The sequence below is a fragment of the Coffea arabica genome, chromosome 6c, assembly GCF_036785885.1.
Source record: "Coffea arabica cultivar ET-39 chromosome 6c, Coffea Arabica ET-39 HiFi, whole genome shotgun sequence".
Classification (NCBI taxonomy): Eukaryota; Viridiplantae; Streptophyta; class Magnoliopsida; order Gentianales; family Rubiaceae; genus Coffea; species Coffea arabica.
Genome location: NC_092320.1, coordinates 5,746,412 through 5,774,313, shown reverse-complemented (window position 1 = coordinate 5,774,313; position 27,902 = coordinate 5,746,412). Strand labels below are relative to the sequence as shown.

General features: G+C 36.4%; 4 protein-coding genes and 1 non-coding gene across 10 annotated transcripts; all 5 read left to right on the top strand.

The window, feature by feature from the left end:
* Nucleotides 1-7,773: 7,773 nt before the first annotated feature.
* Nucleotides 7,774-13,176, top strand: LOC113693933 (sorting nexin 1-like). Of its 2 annotated transcripts, none has more exons than XM_072052353.1 (11): nucleotides 7,774-8,005; nucleotides 8,169-8,312; nucleotides 8,692-8,827; nucleotides 9,429-9,562; nucleotides 9,951-10,025; nucleotides 10,475-10,634; nucleotides 11,151-11,284; nucleotides 11,391-11,459; nucleotides 11,781-11,860; nucleotides 12,578-12,638; nucleotides 12,717-13,176. In XM_072052353.1, the coding sequence occupies exons 1-11, from the start codon at nucleotides 7,994-7,996 to the stop codon at nucleotides 12,924-12,926; spliced, it is 1,215 nt and encodes a 404-aa protein (XP_071908454.1). In that variant the 5' UTR covers nucleotides 7,774-7,993; the 3' UTR covers nucleotides 12,927-13,176. The 2 variants fall into 2 exon arrangements, with proteins under 2 accessions (XP_071908454.1, XP_071908455.1); XM_072052354.1 differs by having other exon boundaries at nucleotides 7,779-8,005; nucleotides 8,172-8,312.
* Nucleotides 13,177-13,784: 608 nt separating this feature from the next.
* On the top strand, nucleotides 13,785-16,591 carry LOC113691650 (uncharacterized). 2 transcript variants are annotated; one of them, XM_027209890.2, is made up of 3 exons: nucleotides 13,789-14,245; nucleotides 15,343-15,396; nucleotides 16,148-16,591. In XM_027209890.2, exons 1-3 carry the CDS (start codon nucleotides 13,937-13,939, stop codon nucleotides 16,379-16,381), a joined length of 597 nt encoding a protein of 198 aa, XP_027065691.2. In that variant the 5' UTR covers nucleotides 13,789-13,936; the 3' UTR covers nucleotides 16,382-16,591. The 2 variants fall into 2 exon arrangements, with proteins under 2 accessions (XP_027065692.2, XP_027065691.2); XM_027209891.2 differs by lacking the exon at nucleotides 15,343-15,396 and having other exon boundaries at nucleotides 13,785-14,245.
* Nucleotides 16,592-17,762: 1,171 nt separating this feature from the next.
* On the top strand, nucleotides 17,763-21,622 carry LOC113694093 (protein ORANGE-LIKE, chloroplastic-like). 4 transcript variants are annotated; one of them, XM_072052349.1, is made up of 8 exons: nucleotides 17,763-18,212; nucleotides 18,543-18,660; nucleotides 18,778-18,894; nucleotides 19,395-19,481; nucleotides 20,110-20,186; nucleotides 20,342-20,469; nucleotides 20,854-20,990; nucleotides 21,292-21,622. In XM_072052349.1, the coding sequence occupies exons 1-8, from the start codon at nucleotides 18,004-18,006 to the stop codon at nucleotides 21,367-21,369; spliced, it is 951 nt and encodes a 316-aa protein (XP_071908450.1). In that variant the 5' UTR covers nucleotides 17,763-18,003; the 3' UTR covers nucleotides 21,370-21,622. The 4 variants fall into 4 exon arrangements, with proteins under 4 accessions (XP_071908450.1, XP_071908453.1, XP_071908452.1 ...); XM_072052352.1 differs by having other exon boundaries at nucleotides 17,798-18,212; nucleotides 20,924-20,990; XM_072052350.1 differs by having other exon boundaries at nucleotides 17,858-18,212; nucleotides 18,546-18,660.
* Nucleotides 21,623-24,510: 2,888 nt separating this feature from the next.
* Nucleotides 24,511-24,590, top strand: TRNAL-UAG (transfer RNA leucine (anticodon UAG)). The gene has a single exon. It is a non-coding gene; the product is annotated as a tRNA-Leu (tRNA).
* A 70-nt stretch (nucleotides 24,591-24,660) lies between these two features.
* On the top strand, nucleotides 24,661-27,588 carry LOC113692262 (uncharacterized). Its single transcript, XM_072052348.1, has 5 exons — nucleotides 24,661-25,047; nucleotides 25,149-25,387; nucleotides 26,092-26,204; nucleotides 26,738-26,878; nucleotides 27,097-27,588. The coding sequence occupies exons 1-5, from the start codon at nucleotides 24,804-24,806 to the stop codon at nucleotides 27,347-27,349; spliced, it is 990 nt and encodes a 329-aa protein (XP_071908449.1). The 5' UTR covers nucleotides 24,661-24,803; the 3' UTR covers nucleotides 27,350-27,588.
* Nucleotides 27,589-27,902: the final 314 nt, after the last annotated feature.

Here is a 27,902-nt window from a genome sequence, read left to right as displayed (position 1 = left end):
AACATCTATAAGCTACATGGCCTACCAGAGTCTATCATCACTGATAGAGACAAAATCTTCATCAGCAGGTTCTGGAAAGAGCTCTTCAAGCTAGTTGGGACTGAACTACATTACTCTTCATCTTACCATTCTCAGACTGATGGTCAGAGTGAAAGACTCAACCAATGTTTGAAAAATTACTTGAGGTCTATGACTGGAGAGCTTCCTTCCCAGTGGGGCAAGTGGTTATCTCTGGCTGAGTGGTGGTACAATTCCACCTACCATTCAAGCCTGGGAATGACCCCTTTTAAAGCCTTGTTTGGATACAAGGCAGTATATTTACCAATGGGACCGTATTTAGACTCCATAATTTCTGTAGTTTCCAACATGGTGCAGGAAAGGATCAGGATATCCAACTGCATCAAGAAGAACTTGACCAAGACTCAACAGAGGATGAAACAGTATGCTGATCATCACAGATCTGAAAGAGAGTTTTTTGTGGGGGATTGGATGTTTCTAAAGCTCCAACCCTACAGACAACAGACTGTGACTATCAGGAAATGTCTCAAATTAGTAGCTAAGTACTACGGGCTATTCCAGATTGAGCAGAAGGTAGGGGCAGTAGCCTATATGTGAGAACCCGTAAATTTCTTAATTTCTAGACCTTATTTTATTTATTTGCATGCCTTTTATACATTTTCTTTATTAGGAAAATTTTCTAAATAATTTTTATGAGTGAATATAGTTTTTAGATGATTTTTTAGTATCGGTTAGGTTTTGAGAAATTAAGAGCGTATACCGGACGTGGGACCCGCTAGTGCAGAAAGTTCGAAAAAATTCGGCCAACTAGGTTAAGTTTTGGATACTAGGATTAAATTATCGGGTGCTATGAGATAATTAGAGGTTGTTATATGGATTGGTGTGAGAGGGAACAAAAGGATATGTATGCATTAAATAGGGTGGCAAGTGTCACCATTTGGTTGGATGTATTTTATGACCACTATTCATTTTCTTACCAATTGACCAAATAAATCAAAAAAATACCAAAAATTCACCATTTTCTTCCTCTTCATAGTCGGCCTCTTCAAGCAACAAAAGAAAGAAAACTCTTCAAGTTTTTGGCTTCAATATTGCTCAAATCTGCCAAATCAACCACTTAAACTTACTTTTGTTCCATAAAACCTCTTCAATTAGTGTTGGTGAGGTGATTGGTGAAGTTGTTTGGAAAGCTAAGGTGACTAGTTGCTCTCTCTCTTGTGTTGCTAAGGTGAGTTGTGAAGGAACCCCTCTCCTCCACCTAATGATGTTTAATTTGTGACTTGAGGTAGTTGAAGTAATGACCTTTGGTGTTATTTCATGATTTTTGGTTAAATTGGTGAAATTTTATAATTATTGGTGAATTTTTTATTTTCATATGATTATATTATGTGGGCATGTATGATGATTGGAAATGATATTTATGGAAGTTAGAAGGTGGGAAAAGTGGTTAATTGCAAGAAATTTCTGTTTTGGAAGAAAATTGAAAAAGTTAGGGTTTCATTGTTTTACATTCTGCCCGGCACAATACCTCATAGTTAGAGGGCGAATTGGCCTTGGATTAAAACATGAAAGTTGTAGAGAATGATATTTTAGAGATTTCTGCAAAATTTCAGGCCAATCGGAGTAGCGTAGCCTGTGAAAAGACCAAAATACCCCTGCTGCCCTGGTTTCACCCGAACTTGAGAATTGCTTCTGTAATTGGTTATTTTGGCTGGGAATACTTCTGATTTGGTTGTTGAGGTCTTCTGAGGAAATGTAGCCTGATGTCTTAGCTTTCGGATGGCTTTGGAATCACTTGATTTGGACTTAGGTAGCCTGGCTTATGATGTTTGAACTAGAATGCGGGTTGTGAACTTGTTTTTGCGGTTCTGGTGTAGTATATTGCATTTTTTACCTAGTTGAAATAGAAACTATGCTGAGTAGCCTTCTTCAACATTGTAGCTCTATCTCTTAGCTTTGAAACGGTGTATCTTGCACCTCCATCCGATAATTGTAGTGCCAATGGCGCCAAAACCGCAAAATGACGTCAAAAGCTGTTTTTTTTTGGATTAGAACTTAAGTCCATTTCCGGATTTTTCTGGTTTACTCTAGTGCTTATACATTCTTATGGAACCCTATTTGGTGGTATTTGGAATTGGTTTATGACCTGTAATCGAGTTTTATTGTGCTTGTTTGAATATTTTAGGGCGTGACGGTGATTAAAGACGCTCTTTGGGCGAACGTTTATGAAATTTCACTTGCTTGCCTGGTGAGTGTACTACTCACTTGTTGTTTACAATGTGACTTTGGTATATGTGAATTTGATGCCTTAAAGGCTTATCTACTCCGTTGAAATTGATTAAGTGATGGTGTACTTGATCACCCTCACCCATTTGGTATCTCATATGACTGTCTACTGTTTCACTGTAATGATTGAATGATACATGAAATACTGAATTTAATTCATGAATTGGGTGTCACTTGGACGAGTATCCAACGACCCTTATTGATACTACTGAGCTCAACCCCATTGGTAGTCGATTGAATCAAGCCAGCGAGGGTTTGGTCGTGAAGGTCGACGAGCCATGGGGACTGTTATATGGAATCTTGTAGTAGTGAGACTCTTGATTCCAATATACTCAAGTATTACTAAATTGCTACTGTTTGGAGTTCGGGCCCGGTAGGGGTATGTTGGGTGGAAGGAATGGAAGTAAAGTGGAGCCTACGGTTGGTTACTCTTAAATATTGACGGAGGGTCAATGAGGTTCGATCAAGAATGCAAACGAGGAAAAGGGCTCTTGAGAGCCGCCCGTATCCTTTTATCACCACTATTGATGTGTACTTTTGCTTACTTTTGATGATTTGGAATGAAAAGTTTTATGCTTATGTGAACTTTGCTGTTTGAGTGGTATTATCTCACTAGGCGTAAGCTCACTCTATTTCTTTTGTTTTCCTTATAGGAAAATAAATACTTTTGGACTGGATTTGATAGTTGGTTGCTGAATTGAGCTAGATGGACATATCTTTTATATAACTCTTTGATTGAAACCCTAAATGTACTTTTGGATCCGTTTCTCTTTTGATTTGGCAAACCGTACATGTATCCACTTTTGAATAACTTTTGTATGCCACTTTGGATTGTATATGTTTAATTTCAACTTGTAAATATTTGCTTGATGTTTGGTTGGGTTTTGACGTGTCGGTTACTATTCATGGTCTACTCCGGTTTCATTTTTTTTATTTGGACATTTTAACTTGTTCACGCGCGTTTGTATGTTCCGGAACGTTTTAGAGCGATGTAAACTGAACCGTTAGTCCCGGCGAGAGTTGGACAGGCAGTCCGCTAACCCTTTGGTTCGCCTTCGGGGAAGGTGGGGCTGTCATACTATAGACTTAAGCTGCCAGCAGACTCCAAACTACATCCAGTGTTCCATGTGTCCTTACTTAAGAAGAAATTGGGACCAATGCAGCGCAGCTCCACTGCCCTACCAGAGTTAGACTTTCAGGATCAATGTCTATTAAAGCCAGAAGTAATTCTAAAAATGAGGGTTATTATGCGAGATGCTAAGCCAGTTATTCAGTTTCTGATTAAATGGAATCACTTGGATTATGAGAAGGCATCTTGGGAGGACAAGTCTTTTGTTGAACATCAATTCCCTGAATTTCAGACTTAAGGACAAGTCTGTTTTATGGGGAGGGAATTATCAGGTTTGGATTAATTGCAATCAAAACGATGTAGTTTAGTAGTAAGTATTGAGTCGATTAGGATTAACTACCAGAATTAGGTTGTTATAAAGGTGGGGACCACCATTAATTGTAACAACGACATGTTGAAGAAATAACAATTTCCATTCTTTCTTTCTCTTCAGTTTTCTCTCTTTCCCTCTTCTGCCTCTCTTCTCTCTTTTCTAATTCCTTCCTCTAATTCTCAATTTCCACAAAAAGCTCGGAAGTGCCAAACCATGGGTCACTACATAGATCTAATAATATTTGATTATATTTGTAGTATACAAGATTTTAGATGCCATTTTGTGCCTAAGAGTGTGGAGTTGGTCATTATCTTAAATAAGTGGAGTATGGATGACATTTATAGATTGTAAAGAAAGAAAATGTGACTAATGTTCTAGATGTACAACTCTGACGGCCTATGCAAAGTTGTAGATGGTGCATCCCAAAAGATAAAAAGGTTAAAAGACACGTGGAACTCCTAATAAAAGTTCGGGAGTGCTGAACCCTAGGTCACTACGGAGATCTAATAAGATTTGATTATATTTGTAGTATACAAGACTTTAGATGCCATTTTGTACTTTTTATTGTATTTGTTAGGTAGGCTTATCGATATAATTGTCAAATATTAGATACAGAGTTAAAGTGGTCACCAAGATAACAAATTTAGTTTCATGTATTTCAAAATTTAAAATATGTGATCCCTAATATATTGATCTCTAAACTTTTAAGGAAACATATTATGATCCATAATATTTGTAATATTGACAATAAAAAAGAATTGTTGAAAAAATTTGGCAAATTGCTAGTAATGATAACCACATGCAAATTAGCTATAATAGTTAAATAAAAATACTTAAAATTATCTATCACATCTTACTTTCATTTTTGACAAACAAATCTAATTTTTGTTAAAACTTAAAAATTGAAACTATAATTGCCATTAGTATATACACAAGAAATAGGTAAAAAATAGCTTCATAAAAATTTAAGATATATATACCTTATTTATATTGTTTCAATGATTGCCTATGTAACTTTCAATAAACTTTCACAGGTATTATTATTTTTTGAATCTTTCTAATTATTAATATACTTCTTTTTTTGTACGAAATGAAAAATTAGGAGCCAATTTTCATCATCCATTATCCCTTTTTTGTTCAAATTTGATAACATTACGGGCCACGTATTCAATGATAAAAGCCATACAAAATTCAACACATAAAATGAAGCTAATTAATTGAATTAGAAAGAATGATTACATATTAGATATTATGAAGTGAATTATTATGCCAATAATTAGAAAAGTTTACATTTTATGATAGAGTTGCTTTTGGCACCATATGGCAAAAGCCATGTCTTAAAAAATCTAATATGTTAATTAGGCAAGAAATAGAAAATTAAATAGGGCACTAGTCAATCAAATTGATCTCATTAGGAAGATCTCATATTAAACGAGACATAACCAAAATGGAAAAAAGTCAACCTATTTTTGCAGTTGCCACCAGTCTCGCTTCCTTTTTAGTTTAGTTGTCACTTCAAAACTATATATAAGATACTTTTGATTAATAGAGCAAGAAGAGAAGTTAAGAGAAGAATTAAATACATTCACGAAAACGGTAGTGAATTGGATGAAAAATGATGGTGGATTTAGGGGTGGCAATGGGGCGGGGGACACCTCCCCTAACCCCCGCCCCTGCCCCGTCCCCCACCCGCGGCTTCCCCCATCCAGGCCCCGCCCCGCCCTTGCGGGGCTAAAAAAATTTTATTAAATAATTTCATTATAATTAAATTTGAGCAAATAATTAAGTACTAAAATATCAATATATCACCAAATTATTATTCATTGCAACTTCATAATTGAAACTCATAAAAATAATAAAACAAAGGTTATTTGAATACAATCTAATATGATAAAACAAATATAATTAAAATAATCAAGTTTTCATTTTTAATACAAATACAATCACTAAATTATTATTGTGTTTTTTTTTAAGAAAAAAGTGTTATTGTATTAAGTGTAGTGAGGAATTTAACATAAATGTATTAATAAATTTAGTATAAATAATTAATAATTTTTATTAATAGATATGTATAATTAGTAGTATAATTAATAATATCATTATATATATAATTATGTACATATACATATTTTCAAATGGGTGGCAAAGAACACAGCAACACTTTAAAGGGAAAGAATTCTTATTTGAACGTCCTTGACTCGAGGAAAAAGAACCACCAATGTGGCGAAGGTGCGCTCGGGGGGGGGGGGGGGAATTCGGAGTCGTCCGTCCCACATCGGGAGATTGTGAGGCATTAGTCTCTGGGTTTAAGGTTCACAGGTGGTCGGTTCAGTTACCAATTGGCTGAATCTGGTTGTTTTGTGGGTCCCCCTTAGATTGTCCGTTCGGACCGTTCTTTCGATTTTCGCTGAGTGTTTAATCTAACTGTGTGTGTGTTGTTGATTCTTGACTCGAGGAAAAAAAACGTGATTTGCATCTATAATAATGACTAAAAATTAATATTGGTCAATCTAGTCAAGTCAAATCTATACAATATAAAAAGTTAGAGTATTGGCAATTGATATAAACAATCATTGTAATCTTTTGAACTTTCAATTATAGTTTTACCAAAAAAAAAAACCTTACTCATCTAATCACGTTCTATTGATATAACTACTCAAAACCACCTAAGTATTGTAATAACTATCCATAACTACCCCCAAAATTATAACTACTAAATTATTGTAACCATATAAACCAAAGTTTTTTTTAGAAAAACTAATACAAATATTATTTATATAAAAAAATATATACAAAGATAATTCATTTTTAATATTTTTAAATTCACATACATTAGATGGGCTCTTAACTAGTGCAAATAAAATGTAGAGGCTGTGACAATATAAATTCAACCTACCAAGTAAAAAATCGAAAATACAAATAAACAATACTATCAAATATAAGTTTAGGCTCCAACTGGCACTGCATGATAATCATTATCCAAGCAAAAGAACCCTAAATTTTTCTGTTACCTCATGTTGGCTCGAGCCATCTTGTTTACACCTTAGCATATAGTAGCAGTTTAGTACTACTAGTTTATGATACACATGCTAATCCTCAAAGTGCTCTAAGTTCAAAGTTATTATTAAAGTAGACATCTTAGACCATTATCTGGACTAGAACTAGGGATGGCAACGGGGCAGGGTTGGGGCGGATCCCCCCGTCCCCCGCCTCCCGCTCCCCCCGCCCCGCCTTGCCCCGCTTCCCCTGCGGGGTTAATAAAATTTTATTATATAATTTTATTATAATTAAATTTTAATAAATAATCAAGTACTAAAATATCAACACATTACTAAATTATTATTCATTGTAATTTTACAATTGAAACTCATAAAAACAATCAAACAGAAGTTATTTGAATACAATCTAATATGATGAAATAAATATAACTAAAATAGTCAAGTTTTCACTTTTAGTACAAATACAATCACTAATTCATTATTGTGTTTGTGCTTTTTTTTGAGAAAAAAGTGTTATTCTATTAAGTGTAATTAGAAATTTAGTATAAATGTATTAGTAAATTTAGTATAACTAATTAATAAATTCTATTAGTTGACATGTATAATTATTCATATAATTGATAATATCAATTATATTACATAAACTAATATACATTATATAATACATCTAACTAATAATATCATTATCATAAGTTTATAACTAATTAACTTACATATTATATATAATTATATATATATTTATATATATTTTTTGTTTTGCCGATGACGGGACCGGAAATGGGGCGGGGATATACTCCCCTGCCCCGTTTCTAAGCGGGGGGAACCCTCGCCCCGAGAGCCCCCCGCGGGGCGGGTGCCCCATGGCCATCCCTAACTAGAACAAACAACTCGACTGTATTGGGCATTTGGGCCCACAAACAAGAGGGTTCTCCACTTGTTAGTTGCCAACTCACACACGATTGCGTAAGCTGGCGAATCAGTTAATGGCCGAATTTACCTCACCAGCCACCCCCCCCCCCCGGTTTTTTGTCCCACCCCAATAATACCCCCGGCTTTGGCACATTACTACACTCTGGACTCGCCGGAACGGTGAAGCAACTACCCCAGCACCGCCGATACAATTAACTTCCAACACGTCTCTTCCGTCACTCTACACTCCATATCCGCCTCTCATCCGACAAACCTCTTCTATCGCTCTTCTCTGTATCTCCGCCGCTCTTCTTCACTGACACCAATACAAGAACAACCATGATCCCAACGGTATTTACACACATGCCACCATCCTTGTAGTGATTGAACTTAGTTGAACGCGTTTATTTTTATATTGCATGCGTCTAAATTCAATATCATGTCTCAGTAATAAACATTTTTCTGATTCATAATTGATGACGGATTTAACTCGAATTGATTGAATACGCTGCAGCAGCTGCAAAGGAGTGGATCGGGGTCAACGCAGAGCCCTAGATCCCCGTCGTCGCAAGAGCCGTTTTTATCAGTATCAGTGATTGATCCAGCTAAGATGGGCAATGGCGTTCAAGCTTATATCTCCTACAAAGTTATCACTAAGGTTGGCATATTTCACCTCATTCTTCATATGCTCGAATATTGTATGCTGTGATTGATTAAATATCTTATCAAGTCACATACATAGATGTTGATCGCTCTTTTGGAAAGTAGCTTACTGTGATGACTTTTACAGTTGATGGCGATGCTTTCTTGATAACTGTAGTGAAAAATAAGCGGTAAATGTTAGATATATTTTTCCGGTGTTTACATTGTTGTAGTGTCAGGGTTTGCCTTTACTTTCTGTTGCACCCCTTAAGCAAGTCAAAGTGGTATTAGTATTGTTAGGTTTTTAGAATGTTTCTATTATAGGATGCTTACTTCTTAATTATCTGAATAGTTGATTTGGCTGCGTCAGTTATATCTGGGAATTATTATTGCAGACAAATTTGCCAGATTATCAAGGGCCAGAGAAGATTGTTATTCGTAGATATAGCGATTTTGTGTGGTTGCGAGATCGTCTTTTTGAGAAGTACAAGGGAATCTTTATCCCTCCTCTTCCGGAGAAGAGCACAGTAGGTAATAAGTTAATGCACATACTTTTCCTTCGTTTCTCCTTGTTTTAGCGGTGGTTCCGCATGATAGTCATCCATTTATGGTTTTCCCTGTTGCCGAATTGCGGAAGTGACTGATGTGGCAATGTGTCAAAAGTAAAGACCATGTTCCTGCAACTGTTATAGTTCCGAAATATGCTAATTGGGACGATCAAACATTCATGAACTGGTTCTCATGGGAGATGATATTAGTAATGCTAGGTGTTTTCATTCTCAGAATAATTCTTTGTCTTTTTCCTTGTCTTCATTTATCGAATTACTTAGCCACTACTGTCCATTGTTTTTTCAACAACAAAACTTTAATCTAGGCTGGAAAAAATAAATGTAAAGTGGCATTAATGACTGATATTCTTTTCACATCCATGTCCTGAAAGTTTCATCAATTCGTCATACCCAGGAATTGAATAGCATTTTATGCATCTGTCATTTCACTACTACACATCCTGATGAAGTGCAAGTCTTGTTTAGCATGTGTCTAAGGCACTTTGACCTTGTCACACAGTGAATCTGATTAGTTGGGACAATTCTGTGTTTCTGTAACTGTAACTTTGTCCTTCCTTGGGCAGAAAAATTTAGGTTCACTGCCGAGTTCATCGAAATGCGGCGTCAAGCACTTGATATATTTGTCAACCGGATAGCTTCTCATCACATTCTTCAGCAGAGTGAGGACCTGAGAATCTTTTTGCAGGCAGATGAACAGGTAGTTTGGCTGAATTTGATGCTTTAACAAAAAAGGTTTGGTGTTCTGCAATTCATTTTGAATAAAGCTTTTCCTGCATTTGGAAATTTATTTTAAAGGGAGCACCCTTTCCTCTCTAAGGTTGTACTTTAAAATGTTTCATTTTCAAGAAGTGATGTTCAACTTCAGTCTGGCAGCATTTTCTTTGCCTACTTACCGCTTTTCAAGGACTTTTTCCACACCTGTCAATTCTTACAATGCATCTGAAGTGCATATTTCGTTTCCATTGTCTTGATTCTTCTGTATTTTACTTCATACCTTTTTAACGTTCTATATGCTATGCCATTTCAATTTTTCTTCCTTTGTTTGGTACATTATGCATTGTGTCGTTTCACTGGCTGTTCTGTAGACAATGGAAAGAGCAAGATCACAAGAGATTGGTATCTTCAAGAAGAAACCAGCGGATTTGATGCAGATTTTCAAGGTACCGTATATTTGGATTGAAATTTCAAACTCTCTATTCTATCTCAGATGGAATTTTGACTTAAATTTGATTAATCCTTTGAAAATTAGCCATCGAGATGTATTCAGGTGATCTTTAGTACCACATCAGTTTGCTAGGGAGAGCTCTAGATAACTACATTTTAAAAATGTTGCAATTTCTTTCTTTCACAAATTTAAGCTGTTGGTAAAAGTTAGGAGATGCTTATACTGAAAAGTGAGATACATTGCTGGTTTCTTTTAGTGAGTTGGTCTTCCCTGGTCACTGTGTTCCACATCATAGAGTTCCATCACGTTCACAAGGAGCTCAATAAGCATTTTGGTTGGTCCTCAATACCATTTCATACTGGCAGAATGTTTTGAAATATCCCTTGAAACTTGAAAAGTGCGTATTCAGAGATATAATATTGACAGAGTTGCAATATTGTGCAGGATGTACAGTCAAAGGTGAGTGATGTTGTTCTTGGAAAGGAGAAACCTGTTGAAGAATCGACTCCTGAGTATGAGAAACTAAAACGTTATATATTTGAGCTTGAAGATCACTTAGCTGAAGCTCAGAAGCATGCCTATCGTCTTGTAAAAAGACATAGAGGTATTAGGGGTACTCATTCCTTGTAATGCTCGATTATATGTTTTAGTGTCAGTAGTAGGATGCTATTCTGGTGTATATGCTGCCAATGTTATCATTTTAAACAAAGTAAAGTATTTGTTCTCCCAAAAACTTGATCTGCAGAGATTTCCCAAAAACTTGATCTCCCAAAAACAAAGTAAAGTATTTGTTTTCCCAATACTTGATCTGCAGAGATTTCTTTCTGAGAGATTAGAGAGTCGATTTTCCACAATGAAACGTGTTTCATACTGTTGCTTTTTTTCATCAGCACCTTTTTTTTTTAACACATTTTAAGTTGGACCTCTCTTTTCAGTTTTTCTCTATTAAACTGGATTTTCCCCATTTTCTCTCGTGGAACCTCATTTATGGGTTTTCGTGGGTTTAGATTCTTCTTTTTCCAGAGCTGAATGCTATTGTATAACATTGATTTGGTTCCTCATTTGCTGCATTTGAATGAAGGTAGTTACACATATTGAGTTTCTTGATATTTTACCTCAGAGTTGGGGCAATCTCTGTCAGAGTTTGGGAAGGCAGTCAAGCTGCTTGGTACATGTGAAGATAATGCTCTCGGTAAGGTATTTTCTGAGGTTGGGGACAAAGCAGAAATAGTCTCGGTTAAGATGCAGAGGGAGGTGCGTTTTTGTACTTATATAAAATATCACACTGAACTTTTTTTTTTTTTTACTTTAAACTGAAGTTTACTTATCTGATTGTATATTTATTTTTGGTGAGTTTCAGGCTCACCACCTGTTGATGAACTTTGAAGAATCTTTGAAAGACTATGTTCGTGCTGTACAGTCAATTAAGGTTAGTCTGGGAGCCTTATGCATTGTTCATGTGTCCTATTGAAGGGTGGAGACTTCTGTCTGATATTATGTTTTCTTGAAACGTATACGTGAATTTATTTAGCCATTGGGAGTAGCTCTTGCAATATAAATCAAGGAAGAAAACCCCCGTTTTTTCTCTCTATGTAAATTATAATGCCAAATATCATACAACAATTGTGGCAAAGAATAGTGGAATGATGTTGCCTTGTCTTGATCCACAATTCTTGCTTTGTCTATTTTTTTATCACATTTTTTTTCACCAATATAATCTGACACTCTTTCCATCCTTCTTTCTTAACAGGCTACAATAGCTGAGAGGGCAAATGCATTTAAGCAGCAATGTGAATTGGCCGAAACTATAAAGTTCAAGGAAATTGATCTGTGAGTTTCAACTTGCATTAGTTTGTGGATCTTATATTTGGAAACATTATTATGAAAACAGAAACTTCATGCCCTGTAGAAGATTGTGAGTTTGTACATGAACTCAGGATTTAGTGAGCTAATGCTTGGTAATTGAATAATGATATCAACTTTTTCATGTTCAGCACAAAATGCAAGGCTGGTAGGTAGTGATGTCAACTCTGCTTGGGGAAAATATCTGAAATAACACTGTAGCTTTTTTTGGTGATGTGATGCATGTGAAATAAAAAGGTGGTTGGAAATTGTGTTTGTGATGCAAGCAGAACAAAATTTGGATTTTTTTTTTTTTTTTTATGTTGATAACCAACTGTTGCTTTAAGAAATTTTACAACATGTTTTCTGGTTCTTAGCAAATCATGTTTTGTAAACAACTGCACTAATCTGTATTAGGTCTTTTTTATGAACTTAAATGTTACTTAAAGGTTTAATTCCTATGAACCCAAATTTAAGCCAGAGCTACATTGACCATGCTGTTGCAATACCCGCCCTTCTTCCTTGTTGCTCTGTCTTAGGAAATGTTCTTTCAAAATATTGTCTTGTCAAGTTATGCACAAGGGAACATCAATATTAGCAAATCTATAGAAACTTATCCAGAGAACTTGTTAATAATTAACTACTAATTGGAATTTACTGCTAGTAATTTATTATTGATGAAAATGTGTTTGTATTCTTCTGCAGGAACAAACTTAGGCTAACGCGTTCAGAAAAATTGGCTGACGCTGAGCGTGAATATGACGTGGTTAGTTGGCCTTGAATTGTATTGTTTGCTTTTACTATGATTGCTGTTTTTCCCCTTATTATGAGTTTGTGTATGCAGCTGAAGGCTGATGGTGAGGAAGCAACAAGAAGATTCGAGGCAATCGTCCAGCTAATGAATGAAGAAATTGTCCGATTTCAAGAACAAAAGACACTGGATATGGGGCTTGCTTTTCATGAATTTGCTAAGGGACAAGCACATTTAGCAAATGGTATTGCTGAAGCCTGGCGGAGTCTTCTTCCAAAGCTTGAAGCTTGTGCTTCCTCATAGCGAAACTGGGAAAGAGCCGCCAAGATAACCACACACTAGATTGATGACAACTGCGAAGATGACTGAGGCACCTCTTGGTGTGAGATGGATTATGATTTGTTGAGTGTGTTCTGCCTCTCTATTGTTGTAAGAATTATAGGATAATTTCATTTTGTGACATGTACAGATCCTGAAGTAGGGCAGAAAAAATTAGAGTTGTGGAGCACATATAGAACGCAGTGATGAATAAAAGGTTAATTTTAGTGAGGAACTCAAAGATTCACCAAGCAAATCCTTTGAAGGCCTGCTCCTGCTATGCACTAGCTTTTGAATCCATGTAAATGTCCCAGATATGGGGTGGTATAATGTGTGCGTAATGTTTTGGGGCATTCGTTGAACTAAACTCCAGTGTTGTAAAGGGCTGAAGTATTTCATGATTTCTATCAAAACACGCTAAATGGTAAATGCCGAGGAGATGGATGCGTCCTAATTCTGTTGATTCCAATTTACCTTTGGTGTTCATTTTATTTTCGACTTTTAACTGACAGATTTGGATAGGATGTAAAAATAAATAGTTTAAAAGGAAAAAAAAAAAAAGAGTACTAGATTGAATGTACACATTCCTCTTGCTAACAAACAAGTAATGAACATACCTGCAGGAGAAATGGGTTCCGGAAGGAAGCGTAAATGAGGGTGAAGTGTAAATGAGGGTTCGAGAAGAAAGTGTAAATGAGACATGTCGAATTCGAGCTCTTTCACTTGAAAAAGATAATGAATTTAACATATCTGTGAGTGGTAATAGAATGAAGAAAAATATCATCCATTGAACATATACATGTTACATTCCTGTAAGTGGTAACAATAATAGAATCAAATAGAATGTAAGAAAAATATCACACTGAGGAGCACATCCTATCCAATTCCAGTCCTTGTATTTTCGATGGTATATGTAAGCGCTTCCTATCTGTCTCCTGACTCCTGAGTCCTGAATCCTGATTCTCCTCTGGCCCAAACCCACCTCCCCAGAAGCCATGGTTAGTAACGCAAGCGTAACTGGTAGACATCTCTTTCCCTTAACGCAAGCTTTTCACGCGACAAAATGTCTGTTCCGCCAATCAATTCTGTGTCCTCCACCAGCAATTGGCTCCCGGGACAAATATAATCTATTAATCCACGCTCGTTCATTTTCAAGCAAAAGGACTCTGCGTAAGGCCTTGAAGGCAACCACGGGAAACGACGCCATATCATCCGCCAATAGTTACGAGGACGGCGTGTCGTTAGGAACCATGAAGCTCCCAGTAGATACTGACCTTGCAAAATTCGAAACCTTGCTTTTTCAGGTAAATGCATACGGATGTCTTGATGTTTTTGGACTCTTTTTAACTTTGTGTAAGTTTCCCAAGTGTCTCGACATACTACGTTGTGGCTTTTCTTGAAATTTGGTATCCACTCACTCCTTCTGAGTAAAAGGCATCGTCTTGAAGCTACAAAACTGGATTTTCTTGCTTAACTTAATGGGGAGTCCTTTTCGTGCTGTTTTAGGCTTTATCTCGAACAACAAGATGAGTACGATGAGTGCTTGTTAATTTGATAAATTGGTCACACCTTTTAATTAATAACCAGGTGATTGACTTGAATAGTTGGATTACACCTCTTACCGTTCGAAACTTGTGTTTTTGCGGTCTATCCTCGTCTAGTTGAGCCCTATGAAACGCCAATAAGAGTTAACTATGATTTGTTGTTTTGTTTCGATGGTACCCGTGTAAGTTATTGATGCAGGCATGCCAAAATCTTGGAATTTATCAAATACAACTTTTTCTCCAATTGAGATCAATAAATTGGATAAAGATGTAGACATACTACCATGCTGGTAGGAACTTTGCATTGAGCTGTGATAAAGGATCCAGCAATTAGACAATAATTATGTTGATCATGAACGGAAACACCTATAAACTTGACAATAGTAGTGCAGCTTAGGATGCTTAATTTTCATTGGGCGTCACTGGGCTTTTAGTGTGTTTTAGTAAATTCCCAACACACAAACACTAAGCTAGGTGTGTTTTACCTTCCAATTGTATATAAGGTATAGGTAAATTGACAAATGGTATGGGGAATGAACTTGTGTTCCAGGCATTCTCATTTTCTGCTCAAACTTTCCTTTTCGGCCACTAAGCAAGACCATCTCGATTCATCTAAGTTGCACCTCAGCACAAATTTGTCTTATTGTATCACTGAAACGATCCTCACAAGTCAAACAGATACAAGTTTGCCGTGTACCTGCTTATTTGCTTCATTATCTTTGTCAGAACCTTTTCTCTTTTATTCTAATGTCATCACATAATACTTTTCTTTCACTGCAGTGTTGACCCCTCTTTATCATTATTATGCATCTTGAACTTGTTATTGACCAATTGTTTCTCGTGCTTGGACTTGACAGTGGGGGAACAGTCTCTGCCAAGGTGCCAATTTACCACTACCAGTACCTCTTAAGGTTCATGCTTTTTGATTTTTGGTCAATGTATCATTCTCACATGCTGTTTTAAGTGAATCATACTGAAACTATGCTAACAAAGCAATATATCCTCACTTGACTTGTCCATTTAGTACCAAATGCGAATCCTTTAGGCTTCCCCTCTCTTATTTCAAGAGTACCATCTAGGTTGCTGCCAGCAGCAAAACAAAATTCTTGATTTACATGACGACCTGGTCCTGCTGTATCCTTCTTTAGTTGTATAATCTGAGTCAGAACTGAGCGGTGTTCGTAAAAGGCTTTTATCCTAGCTTCAAAGGCCAAACTTGACCTCTGCCAATGCTCAGGAGATGCACAGCAGAAGACAACTCTCATAAATTTCAGTCCGGGAAAAATGAGGAAAAGTATTGCTGGGCAAGGCTAGTAACCTACTGTTAAGCATTGGCAATTCAGCAAAAATGTTATGGTTTGGATGGCAAGAGGGGCAGGGTAGTGTAAAGTGCATGACCTTGATGATCATGGGAAATTCCTTACCTACTGGGGCAAAATCTTGTCTTATGATGTTGTGAACATTAGACAGGTAGCTGGCACATATATAACAGGCTACACTGCTGTTATTCTTGGATACTGATTTTGAATGGGCTAATGTTGTCCTAAAAGTTATTTGATATATCCTTGGTCATATTGAAACAGGAGGGTGATTGTGAAACTTTATGGGAGGCGGCGTCCGTCTATGAATGGCTTAGTTCTTATTTATGCAATTTATGTGCAGGTTGACAAAATTGCAGGTGGAGCTAGACTTGGCTTTATTACCATTGGAGACGGGAAAACCGAAGTGCTAGTCTACATAGATTGCTTAGTTTTTCCAGCCACTGATAGTTCAGGTCCAATTTTTCGGGCCATAAGGAATGGACCTTTGAAAGCTCAGTCACCTCCTGGAGAGCCAAGAATCATGAGAAGCCTTCTAGCAGCTCTTCAAAAATCAGTGGAAATTGCCAGAGTATAAACTTTAACTAATGCTGTTTAGATAGACTACAAATTTACAATTACCTCTGAATGGATATTACTATATGCCAGACTAAATAGCCATGCATTACCGCATTGGTAGAAGGAATGTACCTTGTTACATTGCGCCATCTTCATACTTGCTTTCCAGATTTATGTTTTCATGTTAAAGACTCTAGTCAATGCAATTATACGTTAACCTTCATGTGTACATGCTAGTTGACATAATCCTCTGTCATCCTTAGCTTCACAAGATCCGACTTGTGGGGCTGGAGTGAAGGGAGATGAGATGCAAAGAGATATACTACTGTATTATCATCCTTCACCAATTTCTATTAGTCTATTTCTTTTCGTAAATGGTATTAATGGCCGCCGATAAGTTCTCGCTCGGATTGGATCGTGTAAATGACTACGAAAGCCGAATGAGGAGATGCAATGGTCTGAGGTCCCTTCCACTTTTAACAGTTGGGAAATAGTCTTTGCCAAGGTGCTATCGTGTTTAGACTAGTGGGTGCGTCTTTTAGAAGAAAGTAAATAACAAAAAAGACGGAATAAAAAATTAATTAAAAAGTTTTTTTTTTAAGGTAACGTAGTGTTCATTAATTTTTAAAATAACAAATAATGACGCTTTTTTTTTAAAAAAAAAAAAACGTCAAACTCTTTATTATATTAAACAGATAAAAAGACGAATAAATTTTTTTATACACTGATAGTATATACACTAGCGAGTTTAGATACATGCCAAATAAGTAAAATTTGATATTTAAATTTAAATTCAGATGACGTGCCATTCAACCAATCCCGTCAGGCAGTGCAAGAAAGATTTGATTAATTCTAAAAAGATGACGGCATTCATCATATTTATATTTAATCCTCATCCCCTGGCCCCGCTTAAATAATTTAATTCTGGTCCCAGTGCTGGCTCATTTAAGCCTTACCCCTACCCTGTGTTCCTAACAATCTTACATTGGCTTTATCTTTCGCAAAATTCATTTATTGGAAGTATGTATTTTCACGTGAACAAATGAAATAAGATATTGAAACACAGTATGAGGAAATTACGTTAAGATTACAAACTATTTGAAAAAAAAATGGATAACTTATATAATAAGCATTGAAGAACATATATTTACTTATCTATGTACACATATACATATTGTACATATTTGTACATATTTTACTTATTTATGTACATAATATACCCGTGAATTGTATATAAAATTTATAGATAAATATGATGCAGGGCGAGGATAAATTTATAGATGTACTATGCGGGGCTGGAGCGGGCCTTACTCTGCCATCTGAAGCCACCCTGAAAGTTTTGGGCTGGCCGCATGTGCATAACCGAAATTGAAAAGCTTGTAACTTGCAACTCCATTCATGTGGTCAAAGAGGTTTGGGTGACTTGCCGGCTTCTGTAGCAACATAATGGATGGATTCCTGTCGTCTCCATCTGGATTCTTCTGAGATGCCATACCCACACTCCTCTGCGTACAGACAAAGCCCCACACCCTTCATCCCTAATCCCCCTTTCCTCTTGCGCAATCTTCTTCTGTGTCAGGCATTATTAATTTGTTGTAAATGAAATCAGGAAAATCATTGTAGAGTGGCTTGGGGAAGATAATGGGTTCTTCTTCGTGTCTATACTCTTTGGTGCCATCACTGCATCCTTCACATGTTAATTTCTCCAAGAACCTTAGTTTCTTGAGCTCTTCCAGAGTTGCAAGACCCCAAGGCGGAGCTTTGCTCAACAAGTCTTCCACACCTCAAAGAATAGTATGTTCCTCTACAGATGATCCCAATTCTATGCCTTCTGGGGAGAATATCCCAAGGTTGATGTCTCCAATTTCTCAACTTTCTATACCATTTTTTGTATGGGCTTCTTTGGGTGAGGGTATGATTTCTGAATATTATGGATGTCTTTTTATTCATGTTTGGATTGTAGGATTTGGAAGCTCTAATTTCATACCGATTTAGATAAGCTTTTCTTCGTATATAATAACGTTTCTTTTGGGACGGGTGCTAATTGGTGTTTTGTCTCGCAAAGACCTTTATTTTTAAAGAAGAGTGAGACTGCCTACTGGTTGTATTGGTCAATATGGCTGGCTCTGTATATATTCAACTTTTCTCAGATTATTAAAATGTTTTCTTCATATTCACAGCAGTTTCTGCATTATAGAAGGGCCAGAAACAGTTGAGGATTTTGTACAAATGCAGCTGCAGGAGATACAAGAGAACATTAGGAGCAGGCGCAATAAAATCTTTCTCCTCATGGAGGAGGTTTGTTTTCTCCTTGCTTTCAGAAAGGGAATAGTATATTCTCTAGTACAATTTGCAAATTTTAATCATTCGATGTTTGTAGGAAATGATCTGCTAAGCTTTTTCTCATACATGTAGGTACGGAGGTTAAGAGTACAACAACACATAAAGAGCATAAAAGTTTCTGATGGGACGGGTGAACAGGAAAATGAGATGCCTGATATCCCCTCATCAATTCCTTTTCTCCCCCATGTGGTGATTCTCTGAAATTTATCTGTGCTTTTTAAGTATGAATTCCCTGAGGGATGAAACTCAACGCATTTATGCTTAGGCAAACAGGATTGAAGCTTTTTATGTCGGGAAAGGAATATCAGCTTTAGTCAATAGATGTCTAGGTTGAAATTTGATGAAGCATATAATCCCTGCTGATAATCCTTAGCTGTATAACAGAAACAGATATGTACTCGTTTCTACTAACTCTACAGTTTTTGTGAGCTATTGTAATTAATCCTCTCTATATCTTCACAATTGCAACTTTAGTCACAAGTAGCTCAATGCATGATTTGACATGTGCATTATGGCATTAGCCTCTATAACCAGGTCATGATGGACGCAGATGCACTTTAAAGAGATTTTGTCTACTATTTTCTTGTTCTATATCATTCTTCTTGATTGAGTCCTAGATTGTTGTTTTTCTCTTCTTTGTCATGCTGTCCAATACTAACTTAGGAATACATCTTTTTCCTTTGATGTAGACGCCAAAGACGCTGAAGCAGCTCTATCTAACAAGTTTTTCATTTGTATCTGGAATAATTGTCTTTGGGGGGCTTATTGCACCAACTGTGAGCCTTCTCATCCACAAACTACTGTATATGCTGTTGCTATTGTGCAAAACTTATACCATTTGTATTATCTGTCTTGCTTTTGGTTCGTTCTTATGAAAAAAAGGTCTAATATCTGAAAGCAATAAGAATGACCTCTTGCTTGATGTGCTTTCTACTGGATTTACTTGAAGTTAGACATAATCTAAAAACTGCACAGGTCTGATTGTCTAATATAGATTTATACACCATTTCAGGTGTATTTGATCAGACTGATCAAACTAATTGTGCTCGTGTATGATGGCTTGTAAGAATTAGTTTGAAAGTACAATTGTCTATTTTCTTGAAGGTAGTTCTACAATTATGCTGCATATTGTTCTTGTCCATCTCAGAAACAGGACAGATTCACAATATTAGAGAGCTTAAGATGAAGTTGTTAGTTTTGGATGTAAGATTGCAACCAATTTTCCTGCTGGGAAGGTATAATATGAACAAAAAGTTGATGCATGCATGTACAGTGGATAGAGATTATAAAAAAAGTGGAAGTCAACTGTATTCTAAGACCTGAATGATTCGACGAATTCACCTGTGCTACTTGCATAGTACTACATTATTGTTTTGCGACTTATGGAGCAGTTTCACATGGCAGTTGGAGCTGAAATTAGGTTTGGGTGGCACGTCATATGAAGATTTCATCCACACTTTGCATTTGCCTATGCAATTAAGGTACAAATAATACAAAAATTATATGTCAGGAATCAAAAGTTTCTTAATAATATCTCTGTACATTATTTTAGCAGCATTCTTTGGTTGGCAGTTGCTCTGCCATATACAGTTCATTTGGTGGATGTTTTTGAATAATCTTCTCCTTGTATATTCAGTCAGGTCGATCCAATAGTGGCATCCTTTTCAGGAGGCGCAGTGGGGGTTATTTCTGCTTTGATGTTAATAGAAGTGAACAATGTTGAGCAACAAGAGAAGAAAAGATGCAAGTATTGCCATGGAAGTGGTAAGCACAAAAACTTGTGAAGGCTTCTTTCTGGCCTTTCAAAAACTCCCCCTTCCACCCAAGACCTGGTATCTTGTTAAATGAATATTTTCTTTTTCGTAAATAGCTCTTTATTAACCGCTAAGGCTTAGAGAAGCCATGGTTTCTTTTTCTAAACAAATTTCCAGGTTAATGTCAATTGAAAACATTCTAATTTGGTGTAATGAAATATGCTAAGATATCTCTAATTGAATTACAACTGTTCATTTGCTTTTTTACTTTGGTTTGCAAAATGTATTTGAATGCTATGCTATGTTACAGTTACATTGTTCTGCAATTAATTTTATTTTCGATATCTGATCGTTGTTAGCCATTACTTCTCTGTCTGCACTGTAATGTCAAAAGGATACTTGGCATGCGCCCGTTGTTCTGCTAGTGGTACGTGCTTAAAATTCGAACCCATCTCGACTTGCAGTGATTCCATCCGCCAATTGCATGGACCAACTACTCAGAGGTGTCAAAATTGCTCAGGCTCAGGAAAGGTATGTGACTTGTTAATTGCATAATTTGTGAACATCCGGTGAATATTCAACACACCTCTCGCAAAGTGAAATTTACCTAGCTAAAAAAGACTATGACCTATCTTGTGTTTTTTGGCATCAGATCATGCTGCTTATTCTGTTGGAAATTAGCCTTGGCACCGCAGAATGTTGACATATATATATATATATATATATATATATATATATATTTTACACTGAATGCTGATTGCATGCTTTCAGTTGATTTCCAGCTCCTTAAAATCTATCTGCCATTTTTGCTGACTCCTTGTCTCTTTGATAGGTGATGTGCCCGACATGCCTTTGCACTGGGATGGCCATGGCAAGTGAACATGACCCTCGAATAGATCCCTTCGATTAAGGGCAGTCCTCTGAGCAAACGGGCTTGGATGATATCAGAAGTTGAAATGGAAGATGAAGTTCAACCAGAGGTCCTGTGGAAATGGGAATTTGAAAGTTGATCAAAATGTCGAAGTATTGATTACTTTCTGGACAAATCCGACATCAATATAAAATGTTCAAGTTGGTTAATTTGTCCCATTTTGAAAAGTTAAAAAATACACGACGATTTATTACTATATATCTTAGAAAGGCGACGATACTATTCTTCTGCATGATATTCTTTTTTTTTTGTCAGTAACGATACATTTGTAAAACTTACTCTATTCTACTCTAGGGAGAGGGGGAGTCTAAGGAGACTGTGGTAGGAAGCTAGTGGATATACAGATCCAACTAGATCAAGGAAATGTTATGGCATAATTCTTAAATTTTTTTTGCTCCAGGTAAAGTTTGAACTCTTACCTAACCTCCTTGGTGGCCACTGAGCCGTTGATCCAGTGGTTCTGCATGAGATTCAGTTCCCCAGTTTGCTGCCCGTTCGCTTGCAAATATTTGGGGAAAGGCTTAAATAAAGAATTTAGTTGTATGCATTTGCACCTCGGAATTTGATTTCTAGGAAGAAAAGAGACTGGCGTACAAGTATATGCTTCTTCTGAAGCTGTCTTTTCCAAGCTTAGCATTTGGCCACAGAAAAAAAAAAAAAACTAGAAATAAAATGAAAAGTAAGCCGTTATCCAAACTAGTTGAAGATGACAAAAATGTACTATAATTTTTCATCCAAGAAATAAAAATGATAAAGTGCAATCAACACAGTTTTATTATTTAGATGGGATAATTTCAGAAATCTTTCTGATAATTTCATTGACCTCCCCTGAGGTTTCCACAATTACACAAACCTCCCTTGGCGGAACTTGGGACCCAATTGCTGACATCATATAATGCGAAATTACTATTATACCCAAGACATTTTGTGTTATTATAGGACTAAAATCTGATAAATAAGTCATTAGGGTCAAATTTGAACTTTCAATTTCATTAACCAACTTAACAGTTGGAATCTTGCTAATAAAAATTGTATAACCAACTGGCACCAATACTTTGTTCATGTAATGGATGAAAGTCATAAAGAACTGGTATGTTATGAGCAATATCTTTTTTTACTTTCACATATTTAATTTATGTTAAATATAAAATCTACCAGTTTCTTTTTCGTAAAAATATTAGTGTAACACTTTTTAAATTTTAGTTACAAACATTTATGTATTTAACAGAAATTAAATGATTCAGAGTAAAATGCCCTTAAAGAGCCAATACTTTGTTCATGTAATGGAAGAAAGTCATAAAGAGCTAGTATGTTATGAGCAATATCTTTTTTCATTTTCACATATTTAATTTATGTTAAATACAAAATCTACCAGTTTTTCTTTCGTAAAAATATTAGTGTAACACTTTTTCAATTTTAGTTACAAGCATTTGTGTATTTAACAGAAATTAAATGATTCAGAGTAAAATGCTCTTAAAGAGCCGATACTTTGTTCATGTAATGGAAGAAAGTCATAAAGAACTGGTATGTTATGTGCAATATCTTTTTTTACTTTGACATATTTAATTTATGTTAAATACAAAATCTACCAGTTTCCTTTCATAAATATATTAGTGGAACACTTTTCAAATTTTAGTTACAAACATTTATGTATTTAACAGAAATTAAATGATTCAGAGTAAAATGCCCTTAAAGAACCGATATTTTGTTCATGTAATGGAAAAAAGTCATAAAGAGTTAATACTTTATGGACCATTTTTAAAAAAAATATATTTAATTTATATTAAATAGATAACCTACCAGTTTCTTTTTGTAAGAATATTACTGTAACACTTTTTAAATTTTATTTACAAACATCGATGTGTTTATCATAAATTAAATGTTTGAAAGTACAATGCCCATAAAGAGCTGGTATTTTGAATTGGTAATACTCATTTGCCTATAAACTACACCTCTTGAAATTTATTAATCTCGCACGGGGCGGGTGTCTGCCCAATTGCTATCCCTACAAATGTAATTGGTTTTGGTGTTATTTAGTAGGGGTTTTAGTGGAAATGTACACACAAGTATCGCCTATTGAATGAGATAAGATTTAAATTTTTTGATATGCACATATCAGTTTATGTGCGTGTCTTGGGGCTGTAAATTTTTGTTATGTTGATTCGGTAGAACTGCGGTAGAACCATTTAACTGTAAAATGTCTTCGTTTAACTGTAAAGTATCGCCCATTGGGGTTGTTTGGATTGTAAGTTATTTGGGATATTTTTACTGTAGCACTTTTTATGATGTGATATATGTGAGATAAAAAGGTAATTGGGAAGATAAAAAGGTGCGTTGGAAATTGTAATGATGATGTAAGCAGATATAATTTGACAAATAATGCTCAATCCAAACAAACCATATTTAACTGCTTTCTCAATAAATATTCCCAATATTATACATTTAACTGCATTTATTTTACATTATAATTGTAATTGCATTTATTTAACTGCTTTCTCAATTATAATCCCAGTATTATATATAAATTTTTCATGAAAAGGGTATTTTCAAAACTATTATTAATCTTGATGACAATTGGATATAATAAAGGAAATTTCTTAGTCTACTTCATTAGCATTTTGTCTCTGGTACTGGTAGATGATGTACGTAGCTTTACAAAAAATAGCAGCAGCTGTTACTACAGCTTTGTGCAAGTATAAATGGTCAATCCCCACCTTTCTCCTTATTTCACTAATATCCCCTCATTTTTTCTAATTTATTTTTGGTTTTTATTAGTTTTCATTATTTCACTAATATAACTTGTACACTTACCTCAGGGGCATTTATGGGAACAAATTTCCCTCTCTTTCCTATAAATACTTTTTTATGTTTACTTTTGATATCATGAGCTGATTTTGTTACAAAATCCTAAACCTCAAGGGAGGTTAGTGTAATTGTGAAAACCTCAGGGGAGGTCAATAAAATTTTTAGAAACCTCAGGGGAGATTTCTGAAATTATTCCTATTTAGATACACTTTTGGTGCGCATCACAGGGTTCGCAACCCCATGTTGGAGCAATTTGAGCCATGGCGTTTGCACACTGTAATATCTTAAAATTTCTTTAGAACACAGATACAAATAGACAGTTTGGCCGAGTGGTCTAAGGCGCCAGATTTAGGCTCTGGTCCGAAAGGGCGTGGGTTCAAATCCCACAGCTGTCAACATTTTTGCACCAGTACTCTTTGATATTCAGAGATGTGGCACTGAAACGACATCGTCTTGACGGTACCATTCTTCCGTCCTCTGGGGTCTCTTTCTCTCGTCTTCTTTTCTCGTCCCTTCCAAGCTTCCACCACGATACTGTCTCCATTCTTAGTTCCCATCTTCTTTAATTTTCCTATTCAACAGCGCCCCACCAGCTCTAAGCCCCATCAATGTCTAGAACTCTATCTCTAGTAACCAAGCCCGGTTCAAAACTCCTGAACCGGTTCCTAATCTTGCCGGGCCCCAACCCGATCCTTCACCAGTCCAGCAGGACCCTCGAAACCCTAGCTTTCGAAGAAGTTTTATCCTCCCCAGACAAGCCCTACACTTATACAGCTTTCATACTTCACGGCCTCTTAGGCTCCGGTCGCAACTGGCGCTCCTTCTCCCGTTCCTTCGCTTCCTCTCTTTCAGGTACATTTACGAATGTCTATCGGACATTGCATTACAACCATGTGATCTGAGCTAATTATTTTCCGCTTTTGTCTTTGGGGTGTTTTTTGAATTTGAGATAGGATGGAGGATGGTGATGGTGGATTTGAGGAATCACGGGAAGTCGGCCGAGATAACAGGACTGTCGCCACCGCATACTATAGGGAGTGCGGCTCGAGATTTGGCTGATTTGGTGAAGTCAAAAGGATGGGATTGGCCTGATGTGGTTATAGGGCACTCCTTGGGTGGCAAGGTGGCCTTGGATTTCGCTCGGAGTTGTGCTCGTGGTGATTATGGGGAACATGCTTGTTTGCCCAAGCAGGTCATTTTCCGAGTATCCTGTTCCATTGATAATTCGTCTGCTGTCTTTGGTTGTTAATCACTCTGGGAGTTGTGGCATGCTTTTTTCTTCACTCTGTTACTGTGCCCACAGTTGCTTGTCATTTTACTGAAATACTTGCTCCTATTATCGTTGTCCCTTTTGTGCATGAAAGCCTGAACTGGCATGTGTTATTAAGTAGGATGTACGTTTTGATAGCCCAATGATAGTGTCCCTTTTACCAGTCCCAGTGATAGGCAATTTGTTGTGCGTTCAGTTGCCTACTTTTTCGAATTTTATAGAACTCCGGTTTTTAAATTTCCTTGACTGGAATCTATTGTAACTTCTGATAAATTATGAGTACTGCCGAGCTTCTGGTATCATCTTGGCTGGTTATTTTTCGAATTTTAATGTTCTGCTCCACACCTCAATCTTTAGTGTTGAAGAGTAAAAGGTGTATGAACAACGTGACTACTACAAACAAGCTAGCTTTAATTCTCTCCCAAAGATGCTTTTAAGGATACCATACCTCATTAAATCAATTGTAAAGGTTTTTGCAACTCATTCTTGTATACCTGCAATGCAAGCGTTCATATTGAATTTAAATTTTTGCCACCTCAGATACTTGTCAATTGAGTACTTGTACTTTACTCGTATCTGTAACAATTTATGGTTCACTCATGCATGAGACTCCTGATGCAGAGCAGTTATGGGTACTTGACTCAGTCCCTGGAAAAGTAGACCCTGAGGAAAGTGATGGAGAAGTGGAGCAAGTATTGCAGACCTTGCAATGTCTACCTTCATCAATTCCATCTCGAAAGTATGTCGATTTCCCCCTCTGATGATTTTTTTTGTTTCCTATATGCATACTTTATTGTGCACTACCGGCCAAGTCTCAGATTGTTGAGACAGGAATTGTGCACTCATGTTATGTGAATATTTCCTGTGGTATCTTTTGTGATTAGCTGACAATTTAAGTGTCTTCAGTTTTACTCAACCTGGTTAAAGGTACTCTATTACTGCTTTACCTGGTTAAAGGCAATCTATTTTTGCTTTATGGCATGCTTCTTGGAAAAGCTGATCTTTTGAACTTTATTTCATTAGAACCGATAAACCTATCAGGTACAGCCTTTAAAAAAAATATACAACAATTTTAGTTTCAATTTCTATAGCAGGTAAAATTCGACAACTACATAGATTTATTTATTTTTTTTTTTTGAGACAAGCAACTGCATGGCTGTGAAGTTCTGTGCTTTATCTCTCACACATCAGTATTCTTTTGCCTTATTCTTCCCTCTTCTATTCGGGTTATGCTTACTTAACATGCCATTCTGTCGGGAATCATCTTCTTAGATGGTTGGTGGATCACATGATGAAGCATGGGTTTTCAAAGGCATTGTCAGAATGGATTGGAAGCAATCTGAAGAGATCCGGAGACCAAGAGACATGGGCATTTAATCTTGAAGGTGCAATCCAGATGTTTAATTCTTATAGGTACACTAATCTGCTGCTTGTTATGATTATAGGATGAAAATTATTGCTCACTGTCTGACCACTGCCAAAGAAAAATCTAGGACAAAAATTTCATAATCTGAAAAGTAAGAAGAAAATATGTTTTATTGTACATTTATCGATCCGGGAGGGGGAAAATAAGAAGAAAGAGTTACCAGTTGTAAGTGGAACTCATTGTTGAATAAATAAAATTTCATCAGGGAAACAGATTATTGGTCTCTGTTGGACGAACCTCCCAAAGGGATGGAGATAGCAATCGTCCGGGCTGAGAACAGTGACAGATGGATGCAAGACACCATTCAGCGCATTCAAAGGCTTGCTGCTAAAAGAGTTGATGAAGCTGATGGGAAAGTCTCTTATCATGTTCTTTCCAAATCAGGGCACTGGGTTCATGTGGATAATCCAAAGGGCCTTCTTCAGATTGTGACTCCTAAACTTGCATCTATAACTTAGTTGCATTTTGTCAAGCTTTGAGGTTTTTCGCATGGAAAGCTTTCCTGCTTTTCCACCATTCAAGAAATATAAACAATCAATATGCCCCACAGAAAAAGAAATTTTATTTGTCGTTGAACCTAGAAGCTACCTACTTGAGTTTTATATATACGGGTGCATGCTAAACTTCAGTAAATCGCATACTGTTATTAACATGTGCTTGGATAACAATTTTGGAAGTACAAGTTAGCATCATCATGTGCTTGTGTGCATGTACATATCAGTAATTATTTGAATGTTTTTGTTAGTAATATTTGATCAGCAGCACTTTCTGGGTGGAAAATACCTACTAAATGGTCGGAGCATCCCACAACACTTGGTAGTCTGTCTATGAGCTGCCATTTCATGCAACTGTTCTAGCTGCATCACCCTCCAATCGCTGAATCAAATTCTGATCGGCTCATTCTTTTATTGCTATATGCACTTGCTGCTGTCTCTAGACCCTGTGCATGTGAGTGTGGCCTGAATTTTGAGATAGAGGATGTCTGATAGTGGTCTGTTGTCATACTCGATA

What these genes read in the sequence shown, in the direction of transcription:
- LOC113693933 (XM_072052353.1), top strand. An exon ending in TTTTGCAGGCAGATGAACAG is followed by an intron (nt 9,563 to 9,950) that starts GTAGTTTGGCTG and finishes GCTGTTCTGTAG; the next exon opens with ACAATGGAAAGAGCAAGATC. An exon ending in CTGAGCGTGAATATGACGTG is followed by an intron (nt 12,639 to 12,716) that starts GTTAGTTGGCCT and finishes TTGTGTATGCAG; the next exon opens with CTGAAGGCTGATGGTGAGGA.
- LOC113691650 (XM_027209890.2), top strand. Translation starts at nt 13,937, where the DNA reads ATGGTTAGTAACGCAAGCGTAACTGGTAGACATCTCTTTCCCTTAACG. An exon ending in TCGAAACCTTGCTTTTTCAG is followed by an intron (nt 14,246 to 15,342) that starts GTAAATGCATAC and finishes TGGACTTGACAG; the next exon opens with TGGGGGAACAGTCTCTGCCA. An exon ending in CACTACCAGTACCTCTTAAG is followed by an intron (nt 15,397 to 16,147) that starts GTTCATGCTTTT and finishes ATTTATGTGCAG; the next exon opens with GTTGACAAAATTGCAGGTGG.
- LOC113694093 (XM_072052349.1), top strand. Translation starts at nt 18,004, where the DNA reads ATGGGTTCTTCTTCGTGTCTATACTCTTTGGTGCCATCACTGCATCCT. An exon ending in GGGGGCTTATTGCACCAACT is followed by an intron (nt 19,482 to 20,109) that starts GTGAGCCTTCTC and finishes TTCACATGGCAG; the next exon opens with TTGGAGCTGAAATTAGGTTT. An exon ending in ATTGCTCAGGCTCAGGAAAG is followed by an intron (nt 20,991 to 21,291) that starts GTATGTGACTTG and finishes TCTCTTTGATAG; the next exon opens with GTGATGTGCCCGACATGCCT.
- LOC113692262 (XM_072052348.1), top strand. Translation starts at nt 24,804, where the DNA reads ATGTCTAGAACTCTATCTCTAGTAACCAAGCCCGGTTCAAAACTCCTG. An exon ending in TCATCAATTCCATCTCGAAA is followed by an intron (nt 26,205 to 26,737) that starts GTATGTCGATTT and finishes TCATCTTCTTAG; the next exon opens with ATGGTTGGTGGATCACATGA. An exon ending in CAGATGTTTAATTCTTATAG is followed by an intron (nt 26,879 to 27,096) that starts GTACACTAATCT and finishes AAATTTCATCAG; the next exon opens with GGAAACAGATTATTGGTCTC.